The 20,220-nt window shown below is 45.9% G+C and overlaps 1 protein-coding gene across 1 annotated transcript in view; it reads left to right on the top strand.

Annotated features, from left to right (window-relative positions):
• Positions 1–17,505, top strand: part of MYO10 (myosin X) — a 282,989-nt gene extending 265,484 nt beyond the window's left edge. Inside the window, exons 33-41 of the mRNA XM_003407874.3 lie at positions 113–270; positions 2,506–2,629; positions 3,539–3,836; positions 5,766–5,973; positions 7,243–7,379; positions 8,864–8,984; positions 9,770–10,222; positions 13,973–14,164; positions 16,000–17,505. Coding sequence (XP_003407922.3) covers positions 113–270; positions 2,506–2,629; positions 3,539–3,836; positions 5,766–5,973; positions 7,243–7,379; positions 8,864–8,984; positions 9,770–10,222; positions 13,973–14,164; positions 16,000–16,101 — 1,793 coding nt within the window. The 3' untranslated portion in view covers positions 16,102–17,505. The remainder of the gene's footprint in view (positions 1–112; positions 271–2,505; positions 2,630–3,538; positions 3,837–5,765; positions 5,974–7,242; positions 7,380–8,863; positions 8,985–9,769; positions 10,223–13,972; positions 14,165–15,999) is intronic.
• Positions 17,506–20,220: the final 2,715 nt, after the last annotated feature.

The following is a 20,220-nucleotide window of genomic DNA, read 5'->3' as shown; positions in this document are numbered from 1 at the left end:
TTTACAGGGGCTCAGGTGGCGATGAGAGGCTGTTTCTGTATACTGGCACAAGAAAAGCACCTCGGTTGCAGAGGTTACTTTTAACGTGTGTGCATTGCCACTGCCGTTGCAGGCTACTGGAACGTCACTGTGTATGGGCGCAAGCACTGTTACCGGCTCTACACCAAGCTGCTCAATGAGGCCACCAGGTGGTCAAGTGCCATTCAAAATGTGACAGACACCAAGGCCCCCATCGACACCCCCACTCAGCAGCTGATCCAAGATATCAAGGTAAGAGGGAGCCAGGAGCACCAGGCAGTTAATAGCTCACAGATTGTCACCCTTGCAACACCTAGAACATCAGTCAAGGTCGGTTTTTATTCTGAGACCAAAACTAGCTCCTGGTTAATTTTGTGTTTGTGCATCCTTGCTTTTAGGAATCTAAATATGAGATTTTAGGTGAAAAAAAAATTTTTTTTGATTGTGAAAATATAGATAATGCAACATTTGCCATTTCAGCCTTTAGGTGACATTTTATGGTAAGAATATTTTGTGTCTAGGGAGGTGTTAGGTGTTACCACAGGTGCAAACCTAACAATCGGGCCCTTTGTACGGAGGAATAGTTGTCGGCTGTAAGGGCTGCAGGGCTCCCTGCTCACAGGGATATGGTGTGATGTATTGGGGATAGCCTGCTTTGTTCCCACGTCCACTTCAGTCCTGGGTTAGGGACCTTCTAGGCGTAACACAATAATTCTACTCTTACCGTACAGTTCCTAGACCACACAAGTTGGCTTCCAGGGAGCCCACATTGGTCTGGGAATCTTGGGATCCCTACTAGGTGACCCCAAACTCAAAGAAGCTCCCAAGTCTCTGGGCTAACATCGATGGTGTTAAATCGTAATTTCCTGTTCATAAAGATTTGTTGCTCAGTATATCCTTGTTGAATGAATGAACAACCATGAGCTGCCATTTCCCAGGAATGGAGACAGAGGCACAGAATATTCTGGGTGCCTTCCTCACATAGCTAGTCAATCCCTGATGCAGAACCAGGTCAAGGAAATTATTTTTACTGCTTTTCCTCCAAGTTAGCCAAGAAGGCTGATTCCAAATACAAAGGAAAGGGCTGGAGCTGTCACAGAAAATCGCTAGAATGATAGTTATTAAACACAGAGGGATGGGAGGCAGCTATGTCACCAGTGTACATGAAAGGACATTAGCCAGCTGGGTCCAGGAACAAAAGCAAACTGCTGTTTCAGAGATGGGAGGGGGTCTAATATCAATAGTATTAATATGAATTCCCACCAAGTCCAAGTTGGCATCTTGATTACAAAGTGGTAGGTTTTCTGAATATTAGGAGCCAAATTCTAGCAAGTCATTAATTCTCCACAGTTTCTGTGGAACCCCAGGGTGCTGGATACTAATAATCTGATTTCTGACCTAAAGAATGTATTGATTATTTGATTGATTGGTTGAAGTTTTCTTTTGAGAAAGGAGTAAAAAGGATCATATCAGTTAGATTTTGTTTTCAAAGCTCTATCTCACTTCATCTCTCTTTAGATTCGCTAATTATTTTCAGTGTAGATTTTAAAAATGTGAATAAAATTTTCCAAATATGGGACAATGTGCCCTAAAAAATTAGGCAAGTTACCTTAATAAGGTCCGTACAAATTTTTTTTTTTAAATAATTAAAAAAAAAAATTTTTTTTTTTGGCTTTTAATTTGATGTTACTGAAAAAGTTTCATAGTGGAAATGAAATTACCATCATTGTCTCTCCTCCAACTTTCCTGTTTATTTCAAGTTCTAAAAGTAACTTTGGCTTTCTTATACCCCCAATTAGCATTTTACAGCCTTAAATGCATGATGGAAATTCAGTGAGAGGCGCACTTCGGTTTCAAGGGTGGAAGGGGGGTGGTGGACGTGTGGATAAAGAATTCCCCCCCAGACTGATGAATAACTGCAGGACATTTTCTCAGAGTCCTTTCCATTTTTGCTTTAGTTTTACGGACCCCATGGGGCTTCCAGGGAGCAGCTGGTGGACTCAAACTGCCGGCCTTTAGGTCAGCAGCCAAGCTCCTTAACCACTGTGCCACCATGGCTCCCTTGCTTTAGTTTAAACTCATTTTTTAAAGCATATATGATCTCTGAGAGTTTTTATTATTATTAAGTAATGTGGACAATACAGGCAAGTGAAACAAAGATATTGAACTATGTAAGAACGATTTCTTTTTGGTGATTCGTCTTCTACAGCAGATTGTGGGTATCTCTGTGTTTGACATTATCAGCACAAGGTTCCCCTAAGCCGCCTCCCCACACACTACGTTTACGGGTGTTTTTGATGTCTGAAATATAATACAGATGATTTTGTTCTTTCGGGTCATGTTTTTTATAGTAAACTTGCTTTCCCCTTTTGTTTCTTTTCTTTCTTTCTCCGTTCCCTTCCTCCCTATTCTTCCATTTCTTCCTTGCATTCTCCTTCCCCCCTCCGTCTCTCGCTCCCTTCCTTCCTGTGGTTCTTGATTTTCAAGGAGAACTGCCTGAATGCCGACGTGGTGGAGCAGATCTATAAACGGAACCCCATCCTGCGCTACACCCATCACCCCCTGCACTCCCCGCTCCTGCCCCTCCCGTACGGAGACATCAATCTCAACCGTAAGTGTGCGGTTCCCCGTGACTCCACCGAGTCTCTGATTTTTCCCCTATTAAGTCTTCAGCGCTGACGGGTTAGCATTTGTTTTAATTCTTTAATTCAAAGACCGTTTTAGTCATCAAGAGTAAAAATAATAATAAAAAAGTAAAATGTACTCATTTCGTTACTAAATCAAGGATTTGCAGGGATGGCTGTAGTGATGCTGAGCTCCTCCAAGGATCGCCGCAGTAAAAGAGCAAACGTAAAGGGGAGTCAGAAGCAAGCGCAGCGCCCCTCCCCGTGACCTCAGTGTAGCCGTTCTCATACTTGAGAACCGGATCCGAAAGAGCTTTGCATCCCCAGTGTGGCACCTGTCAGGCAGTAGACCAACTTACCAGTGAATGTTTTGTGTAGTTAATATAAGTTAATTCCGTAATGAAACAATGTGACTTACCTGCCTCTGTGTTGACAGCTGTTTGCAGCTGATTCAAATGCAAACCTATTGCCACTGAGGTGATTCTGACTCACTGGCGACCCTATAGGACAGAGTAGAACTGCCCCATAGGGTTTCCAAGGAGCAGCTGATGATAGAGTCAAACTATTGGCCCTTTGGTTATCAGCTGGGCTCTTAACCACTACACCACTAGGACTCCATTCAAATGTATAAACCAAACCCATTTCCGTCAAGTCAATTCTGACTCATAACCACCCTATAGGACAGGGCAGAACTGCCCCCATAGGGTTTCCAGGGAGCAGCTGGGAGACTCAAACTGCCGACCTTTTGGTTAGCAGCCGTGCTGTTAACCGCTGTGCCACCTGGGTTCCAATGTGGAGAGGCTGTATATCCCTGTTTCTTCCTCTTGTCAGCTACTGAGATGATATCTTCACTGAAGCCCTGTGTGACTGACTCCTGTTTGTTTTGCTTTTCCCAGTGCTCAAAGACAAAGGCTATACAACCCTTCAGGATGAAGCCATCAAGATTTTCAATTCCCTCCAGCAGCTGGAGTCCATGTCTGACCCTATTCCTATAATCCAGGGCATCCTCCAGACAGGCCATGACCTCCGACCCCTGCGAGACGAGCTATACTGCCAGCTCATCAAGCAGACCAACAGAGTGCCCCATCCCGGCAGCGTGGGCAACCTGTACAGCTGGCAGATCCTGACCTGCCTGAGCTGCACCTTCCTGCCCAGTCGGGGGATTCTCAAGTACCTGAAGTTCCATCTGAAGAGGTAAAGCGGCTGGGATATGAGGGACCTGGAGGCTGGCCGGGGGTTCTGCTTTCACGTATGTGGTGCAGCGGCTCATGGTCGGCATAAAGAGGACCTTGACTGAAGATGCCTAGCGTAGGTCTGGAGCCCTGGTGACAAAGGCGTTAAGAACCCAGTTGCTAACCAAAAGATCAGTGGTTCAAATCCACCAGCTGCTCCTTGGAAACCCTATGGAGCAGTTCTACTCTGTCCTATAGGGTCACTGTGAGTTGGGATCAACTCAACTACAATTGGTTTAGTGTAAACCTGGCAGTCCTGGGTGGCGCACATGGTTAAGTGCTCCACTGCTAGCCCGAATGTTAGCAGTTCAGACCTACCCAGGGGTGCCTGGTGGCCTGCTTCTGAAAGATCACAGCCTTGAAAACCCCACAGAGCAGCTCTACTCTGCACACATGGGGTCTCCGTTAGTTGGAAATGACTCGAAGCAACTAACGACAACAGCAGTGTAGGTCTAGGGACATTTGTGGTTCGGTGGTAGGATTCTCGCCTTCCATGCAGGAGACGTGGCTTTGATTCCCCGCCGACGCATTTCACCTGCAGCCACCGCTTGTCCGTCAGTAGAGGCTTGTGTGTTGCTATGATGCTGAGCAGGTTTCTGCAGAGCTTCCAGACTAAGCCAGGGAAGAAAAGCCTGGCAGTCTACTATCAAAAATCCACCAGTGAAAACTGTGGATCGCAATGGGCCACCTCTTAACTGATCAGGGGAGTGGCATGGGACGAGGCAGTGTTTCATTCCAGTGAGTATGGGGTCACCATGAGTTGAGGGCTGACTCATGACAGCTAACAACATCAGTGTAGGTCTGGGAACTCTGGGTCAGACTCTTAGTTCCCTTGAACGAAAACATGGACATTTTTTTCTAAGTCACACAAGCTATTTCAGGGACTAAAACACTCTTGTGTTGTCCTGTAGGACATTAGATAATTTTAATTACCACCGTTGTCGTTGTCAGGTGTTGTTGAGTCAATTCCGACACATTGCGACCCTATGCGTACAACAGAACGAAACACTGCCCAGTTCTGCACCATCCTCACAATCATTGTTACATTTGAGTCCATTGTTGCAGCCACTGGGTCAGTCCATCTCATTGAGGGTCTTCCTCTTTTCTGCTGACCCTGTGCTTTACCAAGCATGATGTGCTTCTCCGGGGATTGATCCCTCCTGATAACATGTCCGAAGTATGTGAGACGAAGTCTTGCCATCCTTGCTTCTAAGAAGCCTTCTGGCCACCGTAAAAACAAATAAATTGGTCTTGGAAGAAGTACAACCAGAATAATTACCACTATCTTATGTAAAAGAGGAAACCCTAGTGGCATAGTGGTTAAGTCCTATAGCTGCTAACCAGAAGGTCAGCAGTTCGAATCCACCAGGCGCTCCTTGGAAACTCTATGGGGCAGTTCTACTCTGTCCTATAGGGTCGCTGAGTCGGGATCAACTGGACGGCAGTGGGAGAAAAGACCTGGCAATCTGCTCCGTAAGGATTACATCCTAGAAAACCCTATGGGGCAATTCCAGTTCTGTTCTGTCATATAGGGTTGCTATGAATCGGAATAGACTCGACAGCACACACCACCACCCTATATAAATAGAAAAAAAATAACAAGTTGGGTATTAGCTCTAGATCAAACAGGTGGAAACAGTCTGATTCACATTCTGACTAACTATGGAAAAAACAGTTTTCATATAACAGTATGAGGCTTGGCTCTTGTTTTTTTCGTATCTAAGTTGAACCTGCGAAGCTTCCAGGCCAGGAAGTCCCTGTGTTTCCTCAGTTCACCACTAGGGGGCCATCTATCACGTCCTCTGCAGAGCCTTGAACAGCCCAGCTCCCAGCAGCCTGCCTTCCACCACCAGCCTCAATCCAGCAATTTAAGTCAGTGTTTGTCTCCTAGGATACGGGAACAGTTTCCAGGAACCGAGATGGAAAAATACGCCCTCTTCATTTACGAATCTCTGAAGAAAACCAAATGCAGAGAGTTTGTGCCTTCCCGGGATGAAATAGAAGCTCTGATACATAGGCAGGAAATGACGTCCACAGTGTATTGCCACGGCGGAGGCTCCTGCAAGATCACCATCAACTCACACACCACGGCCGGGGAGGTGAGGGAGAGGCCACTGCACGCCTCTGTGTGATGCATAATTACCACTGTGCTCCCGTTGGGAAAGCTGGGCATAATGAGATGGGCTGTAACGCACAGCTGTGATTTGCATGGTACAGCTGTTAGTAAGCCAAGAAATAGATGTAACCTGTAACCAACCACTTAAACAAAGATGAAAGTAGATATTAAAGATGAGCAGAAGCAAGAAATTAAACTCGTGCCAAGATATCTGAGACATAGTCTTGTTACCTTGAGTATCTACTACAGGTCGCAGACCTGAGTCAGGTACACGGACTACAACAAAGGCTTCTTGCATAGCTTCTGCGATGAGGTGTTTCTGTTTGATCCGTGAAGATCTAGAACGTTGGGTCAGGTGATCACATTTTCTTTTTCTTTTTTTTAATTTTTTTACTGTCCTTTTATTGTGGTAAAAATACAGATGGCCAAACATTTACCAGTTCAACGTGTTTTTCCTGACCAGTTCTGTGACACTGATTACGTACGGGCTGTTGTACAGCGATCGTTTTATTTTATCTCCATTGAACAACAGAAACTCAGTCCCCCTAAGCGGTGACTCCTCTATGTTTTCTTTCTTTTTAATTTACGCTATTATAAAACCAACTGGCTAGAAGAAGTTGTGCAGTAAAACCTTTTCAGAAAAACGTCTTGTCTCGAAGAAACATTAGAAGTTATTGCCTATTGTTTCTTCCCCCTTCCGCCTTCAAAACTTTTGTCTGAACAGTTCCTGGATCTTGACTTAGCTTAGAACTTTTGAAAGAAGACTTTGTATGTCTGAGTTTCTGCTGTTAGTCAGAAATAACCCTTTCTCCTCTTCTCTGTTTTATTCCTCTTACAGAGGAATGGAGTAAGCCAGCGATAAAACCAAAATACACATTTCCTGACAGATGAGATTGTTTGTTGTTTCTTGAAGTTCATAAATGTATCAGATAAAAGACAAGGCTTTAGTGTTCTTGTATGTTCCCTGTTAGTATGGGTTTGTAGGAGATTGGCCCAGCATCTGCCTCACCTGATGGGCCAAATACCCCTAATTCTTTTTGGTGGGGAAGAAATAAAGCTAATTTCAACAGAGCAAGTGAAAAACGGTGCCTTTGAAATCTTAGGGTGACCACACATTGACCATGTTAGGAGGCTGCTTCAAGCCTCACTTGTGCCAGCAGCGCCCTTGGGTTCGGAGGAGGGCACATCCTTCTAGAACCACATGCTGGGACCGCGGCTTCTGAAGCTGAAGACCCCATGCCGTGTCTTTCAGGTGGTGGAGAAGCTGATCCGAGGTCTCGCCATGGAGGACAGCAGGAACATGTTCGCCTTGTTTGAGTACAACGGGCACCTCGACAAAGCTATTGAAAGCCGAACCATCGTGGCTGATGTCTTAGCAAAGTTTGAAAAGTAAGCTCCTCTCTCTAAAATGCCACCATATTGAATATAAGAAATTAAGAGCAAGGGCTGAGGATTTAAACTTCCATTCCATTTTCGGCTTTGTTGTATATTTTGAGTTAGTTGCATTTTACCTGTGTTGAAGCAGATTTAGTTTTTCAGATATTTCCTTTGGCTAAAACCTCAGCCTCGAATACGATTCATCTTCTTATTGTTCCTTTACCTGCTCTTTCCCTTAGTTCTCTCTCGTAATCCATCTGCTTGGGATGTCCTGGTTCTTTTAGGTTTGCACTTGTCATTAGCTTTGAAACTGGGCTAATAGATTCAAGCCAACTTATAAACTCCTCAAACTGCCTTTTACATCTCTTGGACCTACAATAAGTTCCCTGGGTGGCGCACTAAGCAAAAGGTTGGTGGTTCGAACCCACCCAGCAACCCAGAAGGAAGGCTTGGTAATCTGTTTCCATATAGACTAAACTAAAACCAAACCAAACTCCATGCCAGTGAGTCGATTCCAACTCATAGGAACCCTACAGGACAGAGTAGAACTGCCACATAGGGCTTCTAAGGGGCAGCTGGTAGATTCAAACTGCCGACCTTTTGGTTAGCAGCCGAGCTCTTAACCACTGCACCACCAGGCCTTCTCCGTATCAGTTACAGCCAAGAACGCCCTATGGGGCAGTTCTGCTCTGTAACACGTGGGTCTCCATGAGATGGAATCAACTGGATGGCATCAGGTTTGGTTCAGGGTTTTTTGGACCCACAGTATTTGACCTGTGACTGTCATATCTGCTCCACTGCACGCACACACAAAAAAATCCCTGTTTGGTATAAACACAGCCCCTCTGCAATTAGATTCATATCACCTTTTATAAATATTGTTGTAGTTATTTGAGGGTCGATGGAAGGAACGAAGGAGTAGCCTGCATTTCTTTCTGTGGATTCCGCTTAGTGTTCAGCTGGTTAAATTGGGGTCCTCAGAAAGTACTTGTTAGCACAGCTTAATTAAAGGCTGCCTGTTTATTTTCATAAAGTGAGCTCCAGGTGGTAGTGTGTTTTTCACTGTGGTTAAGTGAAGTTACTGAGGAACTCTGCTGAGCCTCCCTCCTCTTGTTACGGTTCCCTCTTCATCCACCCCCATCTCCACCCACCTTCGTTACAGGAGCTGGGGCGGAATGTCTGTACCCTCAGGGGATAAGCCATATAAGTCAACCCCTGTGAGTTACCTAGATCCCTGGGTGGTGCACACAGTTTGCAGTCAGCTGCTAACCTAAAGGTTGGCAGTTCCAGCCCACCCAGCAGTGCCATGGAAGAAAGGCCTGGTGATCTGTTTCCATAAAGATTATAGCCAAGAAAATCCTATGGAGCAGTTCTCCATATGGGGTCGCCACGAGTCAGAATCGACTCCACGGCAGTAGGTTTGGTTTTGCTCCAGTGTGTTGCCTGAGGCCTGTCTCTCACTTTGCTTTCTGAGTCTGTTTTGACTTCTCTTGTAGGCTGGCTGCCACATCGGAAGCAGGAGACCTGCCGTGGAAATTCTACTTCAAACTTTACTGCTTCTTGGACACTGATAATGTGCCAAAAGACAGCGTGGAATTTGCGTTTATGTTTGAACAGGTAAAAGGGGCTTTCAGAAGCAGGTTTCCTTTCCTGGCGAGCAGGGATGAAACCCCATTAACGCACCTTGTAAAGGATCTGCCGGCCCTTAGACGTGATGTGCGGCAGGAGATTTCCCAGGTGGCACAGGGCCAGAGGCCCTTTCATTCGTTTGTACAATGAACTTGCTGCACGTTTTGTTTTGAACTCCTGTGCCAGGAACCGTCCTAGTTGTAGGAGGAGGGAAACAGTAAGGAATAAAATATATGGAATGTGTTAGATGGTGCCTTCGTTCCCTCCTGCTGCTGCAACAGAACGGAAATTTATTTTCTCAATTAGGCTAGAAGTCCTAATTCAGGCTCCGGAGAAAGGCGCTCTCTCTGTCAGCTCTGGGGGAACATCTTGTCTCAGCTTCTGTAACCCTGGAGTTCCTTGATTCGGTGGCATCTCTCCTCCTCCAGTTTTTCCTTTGGTGGGGGAGCTGTCCATGCTGCTTAGAGGTGATTAGGTTTAGAACACACCCGGCGCAGCTCTGTTATCATTAGCATAACGAAGAAAACCCTATTCCCCAAATGGGATTCCATCCACGGGCATAGGGATTAGGATTCCAGTACATATTTTGGGAAACCCAGTTCAACCCATAACAGATGGTGTCCGTGTGAGGGAGGATTTAAAGCACTGAAGGAAGTGTAGGGTACAAGCAGACGGGGAAGGTGACATTTGAGAGCGATCCTGAAGGTGTGACCACACGGACATCCCATAGAACAGCATTGTCTTGACCGTAAGGTTGTTGACCCCTTTTTCAGGCCCATGAAGCGGTCATCCATGGCCACTATCCAGCCCCAGAAGAGAACCTGCAGGTTCTGGCCGCCTTGCGCCTCCAGTACCTGCAGGGAGATTACACCCCGCACATCGCGGTTCCAGCCCTGGAGGAGGTCTACTGTCTGCCAAGACTCAAGGCCCGCATCAGCCAGTCGACCAAGAGCTTCACTCCTGGCGAGCGGCTAGAGAAGAGGCGGACAAGCTTCCTGGAGGGGACGCTGAGGCGCGGCTTCCGCACAGGGACCGTCCTACGGCAGAAGGTGGAGGAAGAACAGATGCTGGACATGTGGGTGAAGGAGGAAGTCTCCTCTGCTCGGGCCAACATCATTGACAAGTGGAAGAAATTCCAGGGCCTAAGCCAGGAACAGGCCATGGCCAAATACATGGCCCTGATCAAGGAGTGGCCTGGGTATGGGTCAACGCTCTTCGACGTGGAGGTGAGAACTGGCCACTTTACCATTTGGGCAGGTGGGCGCTGCTTCATAGGCCAGGCTGCATCTGAGAACTTAAGTCACAGCCAAGTTCCTGTGGAGGGTAACAGGAGCCTCTGTGCTCTTCCTCCTTCTTTTGCCCCCAAATCTTTACTGTTATCACACCCATCCATCCCACCCAAAAAAGCTCTTTTCCTCCTTTGGGAAAACCAAAAAAAAAACCAAACCAAACCCGTTGCCATGGAGTCAGTTCTGACTCATTGCAACCCTATAGGACAGGGTACAACTGTCCCACAGAGTTTCCAAGGAGCGCCTGGTGGATTCGAACTGCCAGCCTTTTGGTTAGCAGCCGTAACTCTTAACCACTATGCCACCAGGATTTCCTTTGCAGTGAAGGCTTCCATAATATAATCAAACCTGTGAGAGCCAGCACTCGAAAGGACTGCCTTGCTTTTCCAGGTGTCGCAAGTTTTCTGCCTTTGACAGGCTTCAGTGTTACCACTTTTCCATCACTCGTTTTAGTGGGAAATATTTGAGTTTTTCTTCTCTGACAGGTTTCGGCTTTCACGGGTTTTACTGTATTAAAATGAATGGAAAATGAAGGTGTCACCTATTCTTAAATAACTCCCACCACTGCTTCTCAGGGGAGCTACAGGTAGTTCCAACCAAAAAGCGCTGGTAGAAAAAAATCTGCATTTAAAAGATTTTTCAAACTATATATACAAATAAAGAACCATGGTGGCACAGTGATTATACGCTTCACTGCTAACCAAAAGGTCAGCGGTTCAAACCACCAGCCTGTCTATGGGAGAAAGACTTGGCAATCTGCTTGCGTAAAGATTGCAGCCTTAGGCATAATGCTGAGCGAAATTAGTCAGAGGCAAAAGGACAAATATTGTATAAGACCACTATTATAAGATCTTGAGAAATAGTAAACCTGAGAAGAACACATACTTTTGTGGTTACGAAGGGGGGAGGGAGGGAGGGTGGGAGAGGGTTTTTTTATTGATTAATCAGTAGATAAGAACTGCTTTAGGTGAAGGGAAAGACAACACTCAATACATGGAAGGTCAGCTCAATTGGACTGGACCAAAAGCAAAGAAGTTTCCGGGATAAAATGAATGCTTCAAAGGTCAGCGGAGCAAGCGCGGGGGTCTGGGGAGCATGGTTTGCGGGGACTTCTAAGTCAATTGGCAAAATAATTCTATTATGAAATCATTCTGCATCCCACTTTGAAATGTGGCGTCTAGGGTCTTAAATGCTAACAAGCAGCCATCTAAGATGCAGCAATTCGTCTCAACCCACCTGGAGCAAAGGAAAATGAAGAACACCAAGCCCACATGACAACTAAGAGCCCAAGAGACAGAAAGGGCCACATGAACCAGAGACCTACATCATCCTGAGACCAGAAGAACTAGTTGGTGCCCGGCCACAATTGATGACTGCCCTGACAGGGAGCTCAGCAGAGGACCCCTGAGGGAGCAGGAGATCAGTGGGATGCAGACCCCAAATTCTCATAAGAAGACCAAACTTAATGGTCTGACTGAGACTGGAGGAATCTCGGCGGCCATGCTCCCCAGACCTTCAGTTGACACAGGACAGGAACCATCCCCGAAGACAACTCATGAGAAATGAAAGGGACTGGTCAGCGGGTGGGAGAGAGATGCTGATGAAGAGTGAGCTAATTATATCAGGTGGACACTTGAGATTGTGTTGGCAACTCTTGTCTGGAGGGGGGATGGGAGGATAGAGAGAGAGGGAAGCCGGCAAAATTGTCAAGAAAGGAGAGACTGAAAGGGCTGACTCAAGACGGGGAGAGTAAGTGGGAGTAGGGAGTGAGATGTATGTAAACTTATATGTGACAGACTGATTGGATTTGTAAACGTTCACTTGAAGCTTAATAAAAGTTATTATAAAAAAAAAGAATAAATAGCAAGAGTAAACCCTGAAAAAAAAAAAAAGATTGCAGCCTTGGAAACTCTCTGGGGCAGTTCTACTCTGTCCTCTAGGGTTGCTATGAATCAGAATCAACTCTACAGCGACAGATACGGGTTATATGTACAAATTAGAAACTTTGGATATTATTGCATTTTCTTTTTTTTTTTTTGCCATGACTGTCTAATTGAAGGAAAGAATTTCTATTTAAAAATTGAAATTTAGCCATTAGCATCAATCCAGTACTGCTTCTTATTTTTTTTTAAAGTAGACCATTTATTGAAAGGACACCTTACCAATGATCTAGATCAGGGTCAGCAAACTACAGCTCACGCCCCAAATCCTACCGACCTCCTGCTTTTGTACATAAAGTTTTATTGGAACACAGCCACACTCATTCATTTACATATTGTCTCTAGCTACTTTCATGCCAGAACACTGGAAGTGAGTAGTTGCGACAGAGACCTATGGCCCTCAACACGTAACAAATTCACTATCTAACCCTTTATAGAAAATGGTTGCCAGCCCCTGATATAAGTTAACTCCCGTTTTTCTTAGATCACAGTAATTCAGCCTGTTATTTGATGACCCTCAAATGAGGGGTGCTATAAAGATCTAAATTTTGATGATATATTCCAAGATCCCTTTAGTGGCTTTTCATCAGACTCTGACTTTGGTTGGTTTGGTTGGGTGGTTGGTTGGGTTGGGTGGTTGGGTGGTTTGGTTGCTTGTCAGTTCACTTGTCCTTAAATTGATATGTGGCAGGAGATTTCCCAGCATGGGAAACCTTATCTTCCCAAGATTGGTAGAAACAGTCTTCTTTCTACATGTGACTCAGATGCTTTGTACCATGGACATCCTCTCTGGGTGTCACTAATTTATATCCTCCTGCTTGTATTGGGTCAGCCCTGTGTTATCCTCTGCATTGAGGCTTATTTTTCATTCCATCGATCTATGCAAGAACGTCTGTAGTTAAGGTCGTGAAATCCCTGTTACCATCGTACATAGAGAAGACCATGGGTCCTTCTTGTTCCGAGTTGTGTTTTTCAAGAGGATCCAGAACCGCTCATTGCAGAGTGATATAAGGAATTTTCCACTCTGCTCCAAAAAAGGATCTGAGGCAGCAGTGGAGATAGCAGAGTCGACTGGCTTGGGCTGCTGTGTTCTCAGGGACTTCCGTTGAGTCCCTCCGCCTGTGTGTGTATACCAGGCCTTTTATAAGGAGCCCAGGTAGCGCAGTAGTCAAGAACTCAGCTCCTAACCAAAAGGTCAGCAGTTCAAATCCACCGCCCGCTCCTTGGAAACCCTGTGGGTTAGTTCTACTCTGTCCTATACAGTCGCTATGAGTCGGAATCACCTCGACAGCAGTGGGTTTGGTGTTTTTGGCTTCCATGTAGCTGATCGCAACAACCATGAAATGATGACATCGAGAACCAGAGAGTCACAGCCACGTGTCTGAACTTAATCAATTAAAACCGCAAAACCCCACGGCTGTTGAGTCAATTCTGACAGAGTAGAAGTGCCCCATAGAGTTTTCAAGGAGCGCCTGGCGGATTCAAACTGCCAACCTTCTGGTTAGCAGCTATAGCACTTAACCACTACACCACCAGGGTTTTCATTAGGTTGCCTAAATGCTCCGGACTGATTAGCCAATCAGAAATGAATCAGAATTGCTAGAGAGACACCATTTCTCATATTGTGATCCCTTCAGGTATAAATGCACATGGAGTGCGTGCAATATTCTTCTCTAGTGCTTAACTCAAAGATGGCCTTCTAACTGCCTTACGTTTTAATCCTTATTCTGATTCCCTTGCCCACCAGTGCAAGGAAGGCGGCTTCCCCCAGGAACTCTGGCTGGGCGTCAGCGCAGACGCCGTCTCTGTCTACAAGCGTGGGGAGGGAAGGCCATTAGAAGTCTTCCAGTATGAGCACATCCTGTCTTTCGGGGCCCCCCTGGCCAACACGTACAAGATTGTGGTGGATGAGCGGGAGCTGCTCTTTGAAACCAGCGAGGTAAGAAACAAGCCAAGAGGACCTTTTCATTCATGGCCCTGGCAAAACAACACCCCACTTTCTGGTGCCTTTGACCACAGGATTCTATTTTAATATTTCACTGTAAAACATATGAAAAGATGGGTGGGGTGGTCCCTTCCCAGCTGCAGGCTCCTCACACGCAAAAATCCGGGCATGCCAAGTGCCTTCTCTTTACCTTTGCAACAGAGAAGTGTAGTTCCACTACAGTAAAGGAAAGGGCTAGAAAGCCAAATGATACGCTATAGATGTCAAAGAACAGTGTACAGTTTGGGAATAAAACCTTATGAAAATGGGTAGTGGATCACGCCGAGGAGTCGGAGCTGTGGAATTGGGCTGTGCCGGTGTCTCCTGAACAGGAGAAGCTGAGGAGCATGACCGTCCTGGGCACAGAGTCACAAAAAAAGTCTCTACAATGTGCACCAATAGTTCCAAAGCTTAGAAAAGTAATAATAATAATAATAATACACAAAGTCTATTGAATCATCCAGAAAGGGAGCTGGTGGTGAGCACAGGCGTTCAAAGGGAATGAAGCACAACTTCCTGTCTGGCCCTTGGAGTAAAGTGCTGGGAAGAAGGGTCTTGGGGGCTGGTCAGGCCGTGGAGGGCGTAAGCTGGATAGACAAGGCTGACCTAAGCTGGATAGACTAGGCTGACCTAAGCTGGATAGACTAGGTTGACCTAAGCTGGATAGACGAGGCTGACCTAAGCTGGATAGACGAGGCTGACCTAAGCTGGATAGACGAGGCTGACCTAAGCTGGATAGACGAGGCTGACCTAAGCTGGATAGACGAGGCTGACCTAAGCTGGATAGACTAGGCTGATCTAAGCTGGATAGACGAGGCTGACCTAAGCTGGATAGACTAGGCTGACCTAAGCTGGATAGACTAGGCTGACCTAAGCTGGATAGACTAGGCTGATCTAAGCTGGATAGACTAGGCTGACCTAAGCTGGATAGACTAGGCTGACAAGGCAGTGGGGTGGAAAGGCGTTGGGGTGGGGGCTTTGATGGGAGGGTCCCAGGTGCCAGGCTGTGGGATTTGGTCCAATCCAGTAGACGACAGGGAGCTACTATGGGACCTTGGGTTCAGGCGTGTAGTAAGAGCAGTGATTTTACAGACAGTGACCAGGCGTAGGATTGGAAGAGACAAGAGGCCAGGGCAAAGGTTAGGGTGCCTTCACTGGGCCCCTGGCCAGTGGCGAGAGGGACACAACAAAGGGAGCAGCACTGAAAGCATGGTGGGAGGGAGCCGACAGCCAGAGGAGGAGGCTGGTGAGGAGCAGAACTAAGCTGGATGTCTGGGGAGGTGGCTTTGGCTTCTCAGGTCCCCGATCTCTGGTTCTTCAGCTGCATCGTGAGGAGTTGCTTAGGATTAAGACGATCCAGTCTTTACAGGTTGGGATTCTGGCCTCCGTCATTTAACGTTATTTTGCTTAAGTGGAGATAGTAATCCCAGCCCCGAATATACCAACAAACTTTAGCGTACACAGATTTGTGATTTTATTTACTTTTGTACAAAATCTGACCATTCATTCGCGTCAAGCAAGATTGTCATTTTTGTGGGAAAGAACTACCAGGGGGTGCACATTGTATTTGGAGAAACTACAATTCCCCTTCTTCCTGACCAGGAATGGGTAAAAGCGGCTAAATGTTGGGCGGAATACAAACCTTGAGCTATGGGTTAGCGTCGCAAACTGCTGGGGTTTGTGTGGAGGACGAGCTCTCCCTGCTGGGCAGAGGACGTGGGGTTGGTTATTAGGCCGGGACCTTTGATCTGCTGGCATCTCAACCATTCGGGGCTCTGCTTCTCTGGCAGGTGGTAGACGTGGCCAAGCTCATGAAGGCCTACATCAGCATGATCGTGAAGAAGCGCTACAGCACCTCGCGCTCCGTGAGCAGCCAGGGCAGCTCCAGGTGAACCCAGGAGAGCGTCCACATGTCTTTAGTGTCCGAAAGCACCACCATCTGGCCTCCGTGGGCTCCAGCATGCTGAGCCGAGCAGCACACAGAGCAACCCGGGCTTTCTGGAAGGCCCTCGGCACAGGGAGGTGTCTCTGAGGGTCCTTACGCCTTGTCAACTTCAGTGACCACGTATTAAGCTGTCAACCTTAACAGTCTGCACAATTTCCAAAGCTTTAGTACTCTTAGATGCCTTATAAAAGAAAGAGGAAAGAAAAAACGAAACCCATGCTGCCGCCAAAGCAGCCGGAAGTGCCTTAACTTGGGGAACCGACACTAATTGGCCTTAACTATGCTACTGAAGGGCAATGCTCTTGCCCCCTTTTCAGGAGACTCACAGTGAGCTTGGAAGGGGCGTTTATCCATCAGTTATGCACTAACCTCCCAGCCTGATTTCCTGCATCTGAGGGAAGGTGAGGGAGTGGGGAGGGGGACAGAGGGAGCCAAGGGGGACAGGACATCCAGTTGGAATGCTGCTGGCAGCCTTCCTCCGACACGCATTCATTCACTGTTCTTTGTTTCATCTTGTGAGTCTGTGTGCTTGCCTGTGCGTGCATTACCCCGTAAGCGCATCGCTTCTGTCCTTGTTTCATGAGCATTAAAAGCAAAGGGAAAAAGGAGGTGCAATGGTGTAAACAGTCTGTCTGTATATTTTAATAGTTCAGAGTTATAATCGTCAGTCGTGCCCATGTAGAGCGGTTTTATTAACCACCCGCAACCTTGAATTTTCCCGTCTTTGCTGTCTTTCCAGCAGCACATCTGGACGAGGTTGTTTTCCGTGTAGCAGGTCTGCCTTCTGTGTCTGCTGTATTATAAACAGGCATGCAGCTCACGGGATAATTCTATTTATAAGCCGCTCTTAAACAGATGACTCCAGTGCCATTTCTAGAACACTATGAAGTCCTTCTGGAGTCTTTGGTTTCTAAAGGGTTGAGGTTTTTTTAAAAAAATGGGATTTTTTTTTTTGAAGGTTAGACTTGTACCATCACTCTGGATCAATTATGATACAACCATGTGGCATAGGGGAGAACAATGCTGCGTTCCTGAAAAATTGCAACACGCAAGCGAATCTTGAAAGGACCCTGGTGTTCAGTGGTGAGGCTTAAATGCAGTATACACATATTTTATCCCAAGTTCAGAAGGGTGGTCCCAACAGAGCACCTGTAAATAAATCAGCATTGATGACCAGGAGCAAAATAATCTGGTCTTGGACTTCTATTTTTATATGGAGAAATTGTAAAGGCTTGGGCCAACTAAGTCTACCCACAAGGAAACAAGAAATTTGCCTTACCCCTTTTGGACAACCATGCGAAATAATGTTTGTTGGCTCAAAGAAAGTCTGACAATAAAAGATATTAGCTAATGTGTTGTGTGTTTCATTTATTATAATAAAAACAGTACCGGTTGCCACTGAGTCGACCCCACATGACTATTCCACGTGCATCAGTAGAACTGTGATCCATGGGGTTTTCAATGGCTGATTTTTGGGAAGTAGATCACCAGTCCTTTCTTCCAAGGCACCCCTGGGTGGACTCCAACTCCCAACCTTCCAGTTAGCAGCCAAGCCATGTGCAGCTCCCATGGAGTCCTTCTTAATCGTAGGTGGCTCTGCATAACCACGTGGGGGAAGTGTTTTGTTTTGTTTTTAGTTTTCTGGGGTTTTTTGTTCATTTAATACTTCGGGCTTAAGAATGTCTAAGCTTTGTGTGTCATACACTTCATCACCAGGCCTACAAACAGACATGCAGATGTCTCAGGTGCCTTTGTAGATGCAGAGTGTGACTCCAAAAACGTCAGAAGGTAAAAGAGGGCTTGTTAAATAAAGTGCAAATCTAAAGACAGGAAGTGTGTGTGTATACGTCCAATATTCCCCTTCTGCCTATCTCAAAAACGTGCCTGACTGTGAAACCCACAATGCTAGAACCTGACTAGCGCCCTGCGTGCTGCCAAGCTGAATACACACTTAGGTGGTCCAGCCACTAGTGACCCAGAGAACTTCCTCAGGAGGCCCAGTGCCCACCTGCTCCAGTCCCCAGGATGCCCCTTTCTGTGGCAGGGCCCTTTTCCCACTTCTGCTTGTTCCCATAAACAGTCTTCCTTCTGCTCCTCAGGGATCCAGGTAACGCTGAAGCCAGGTGCTGCCCAGAGTGTGGTGAGAAGGAAGGCAAGCGAAGACTCTGGTGTTTTGTTGTCATCTTAGGCCTCAAGAGAATGGGGCAAAAGTGCCCTTTCCACTGCTGACCGCTCAGGATTCCTTCTGACTTCTTTTGCCTGGAAGGCTACCCCCCAGCCCCCAACTGTTTATGAGGAAGCAGGCAAAGAAAGATACAGTGCCTCACCTCAGGTGCCATAGCAGCACCAAAGCTAGAATGTAGGTTTTCTCTACACAGAAGCCTTTATAGGCCAATAGCACTGTTTTGTTTTTATTTATAAATAATTACAGTTTTAGGAGAAATTGCAACAAAAACGTACAGAGAGGTGTTCACCCAATTTCCCCCAGTGGTGCCGTGTTCCATAACTACCAAACTACCACAGCCAGGAATCCGACATTAGTGCAATCCAGGAGCTTGCTGGGATTTCAGCAGTCTTACACACACGTGTCTGTGTGTGTGTGTGGTGTCAATTTTCTAGGTCCTCAGTGAGGTGAGTTTTAAAGCCTCTGCGGCTTATAGAGAAAGGCGTCAACATAAAAGATGGCATCTCTTCAGACTTACTTGGATAATCTTGTTTCTTTTTTAGTTCTTTTTGAAAGGTAACACTTTTTTTTTTAATTCAAATGGTAAAAGTAAAAACTTACTTTTCCTCCTAGCCATGACCACCCCACTCCCTAGTTACCTAATATCCTTCCCCAGGAGCAACTTTTTCTTTTTATCATTTTTAAAATATCCTCCCAGAAATATTTTCAGCTGTATACATACATGCACACACATTCCCTTGTCCCCTCCCTTTGTATACATCAAGGACTCCTTTTGGCACAGTGGTTAAGCGCGCTCAGCTGTTAACTAAAGGGTCCAAGGTTCGAACATACCCAGTGGCTCTGTAGAAGAAAAGACCTGGCAATCTGCTCCTATAAAAGATGACAGCCTAGAAAACCCTACAGGGCAGTTCTACTTGGTCCTATAGGGTCACCATGAGTCAGAATCGACTCAATGGCACTACAACAACTTATATATCATAAACTCTTCTGCACCTTGCTTTTTTTCCCAAAGATACCGTTTCACATTAGTTCCTATAAAACCAAACCAAACCCATTGTCATCAAGTCAATTGCAACTCATAGCGACCGTATAGGACAGAACTGCCCCATAGAGTTTCCAAGGAGTGGCTAGTGGATTCATACTGCTGACCTTTTGCTTAGCAGCTGAGTTCCTAACCACTGAGTTGCCTTATCCTTTTTGACAATTATCCAGTATCCTGGACTACTTTTGTAAAGCAACCAGGCCACTTAATTTCCCTCTAAACGTAGTTCAGAACTCTAAGAAGGCAAACAATCTTTTATTTGAGACTTTTTATTTTGATAGCACGTTAAGGTCAAATATGTGCTATAGTAAAGTTCTGTATGTATTACTGTTATCTATATTGTACATTGCGGGTCTCAGTTGATTAATTCTAGAAATACTTGTATAAGCGCTTTAAAGAAAATGAAAATTCTCACCCATCAAAAGTTTATGACCTAATAGGAAACAAAACAGACACAAATCAAAACTTATCCAGTGTATTTATGGCTGTTTCAGACAGTTTTATCAGGAAAGCATCATGATAAGCTGGAAAATACTGGACCTAAATTCTAGGTTTGGCATTCCCATTATCATAGTATGAATTTTAATCTGTTTGCTAGGGTCGGCAAACTACAGACCACAGGTCAAATCTAGCCTGCCATTTGCTTTTGTGAATAAAGTTTTATTAACACACAGCCATACCCATTCATTTGTGCACAGTTTGTCAATGGCTACTTCTGTGCAACAATAGCAGGGTTGAGTAGTTGCAACAGAGACCTCATGCCAAGCAGAAAATACTGACTCTGGTCCTTTGCAGAAAAGGTTTGTGAACCCTTGTTTTAGATAATTAAAAAAGTATAA

The sequence above is a fragment of the Loxodonta africana genome, chromosome 2, assembly GCF_030014295.1.
Source record: "Loxodonta africana isolate mLoxAfr1 chromosome 2, mLoxAfr1.hap2, whole genome shotgun sequence".
Taxonomy (NCBI): Eukaryota; Metazoa; Chordata; class Mammalia; order Proboscidea; family Elephantidae; genus Loxodonta; species Loxodonta africana.
Note: the sequence above shows the minus strand (reverse complement) of the source record. Positions and strands in the feature narration are given on the sequence as shown.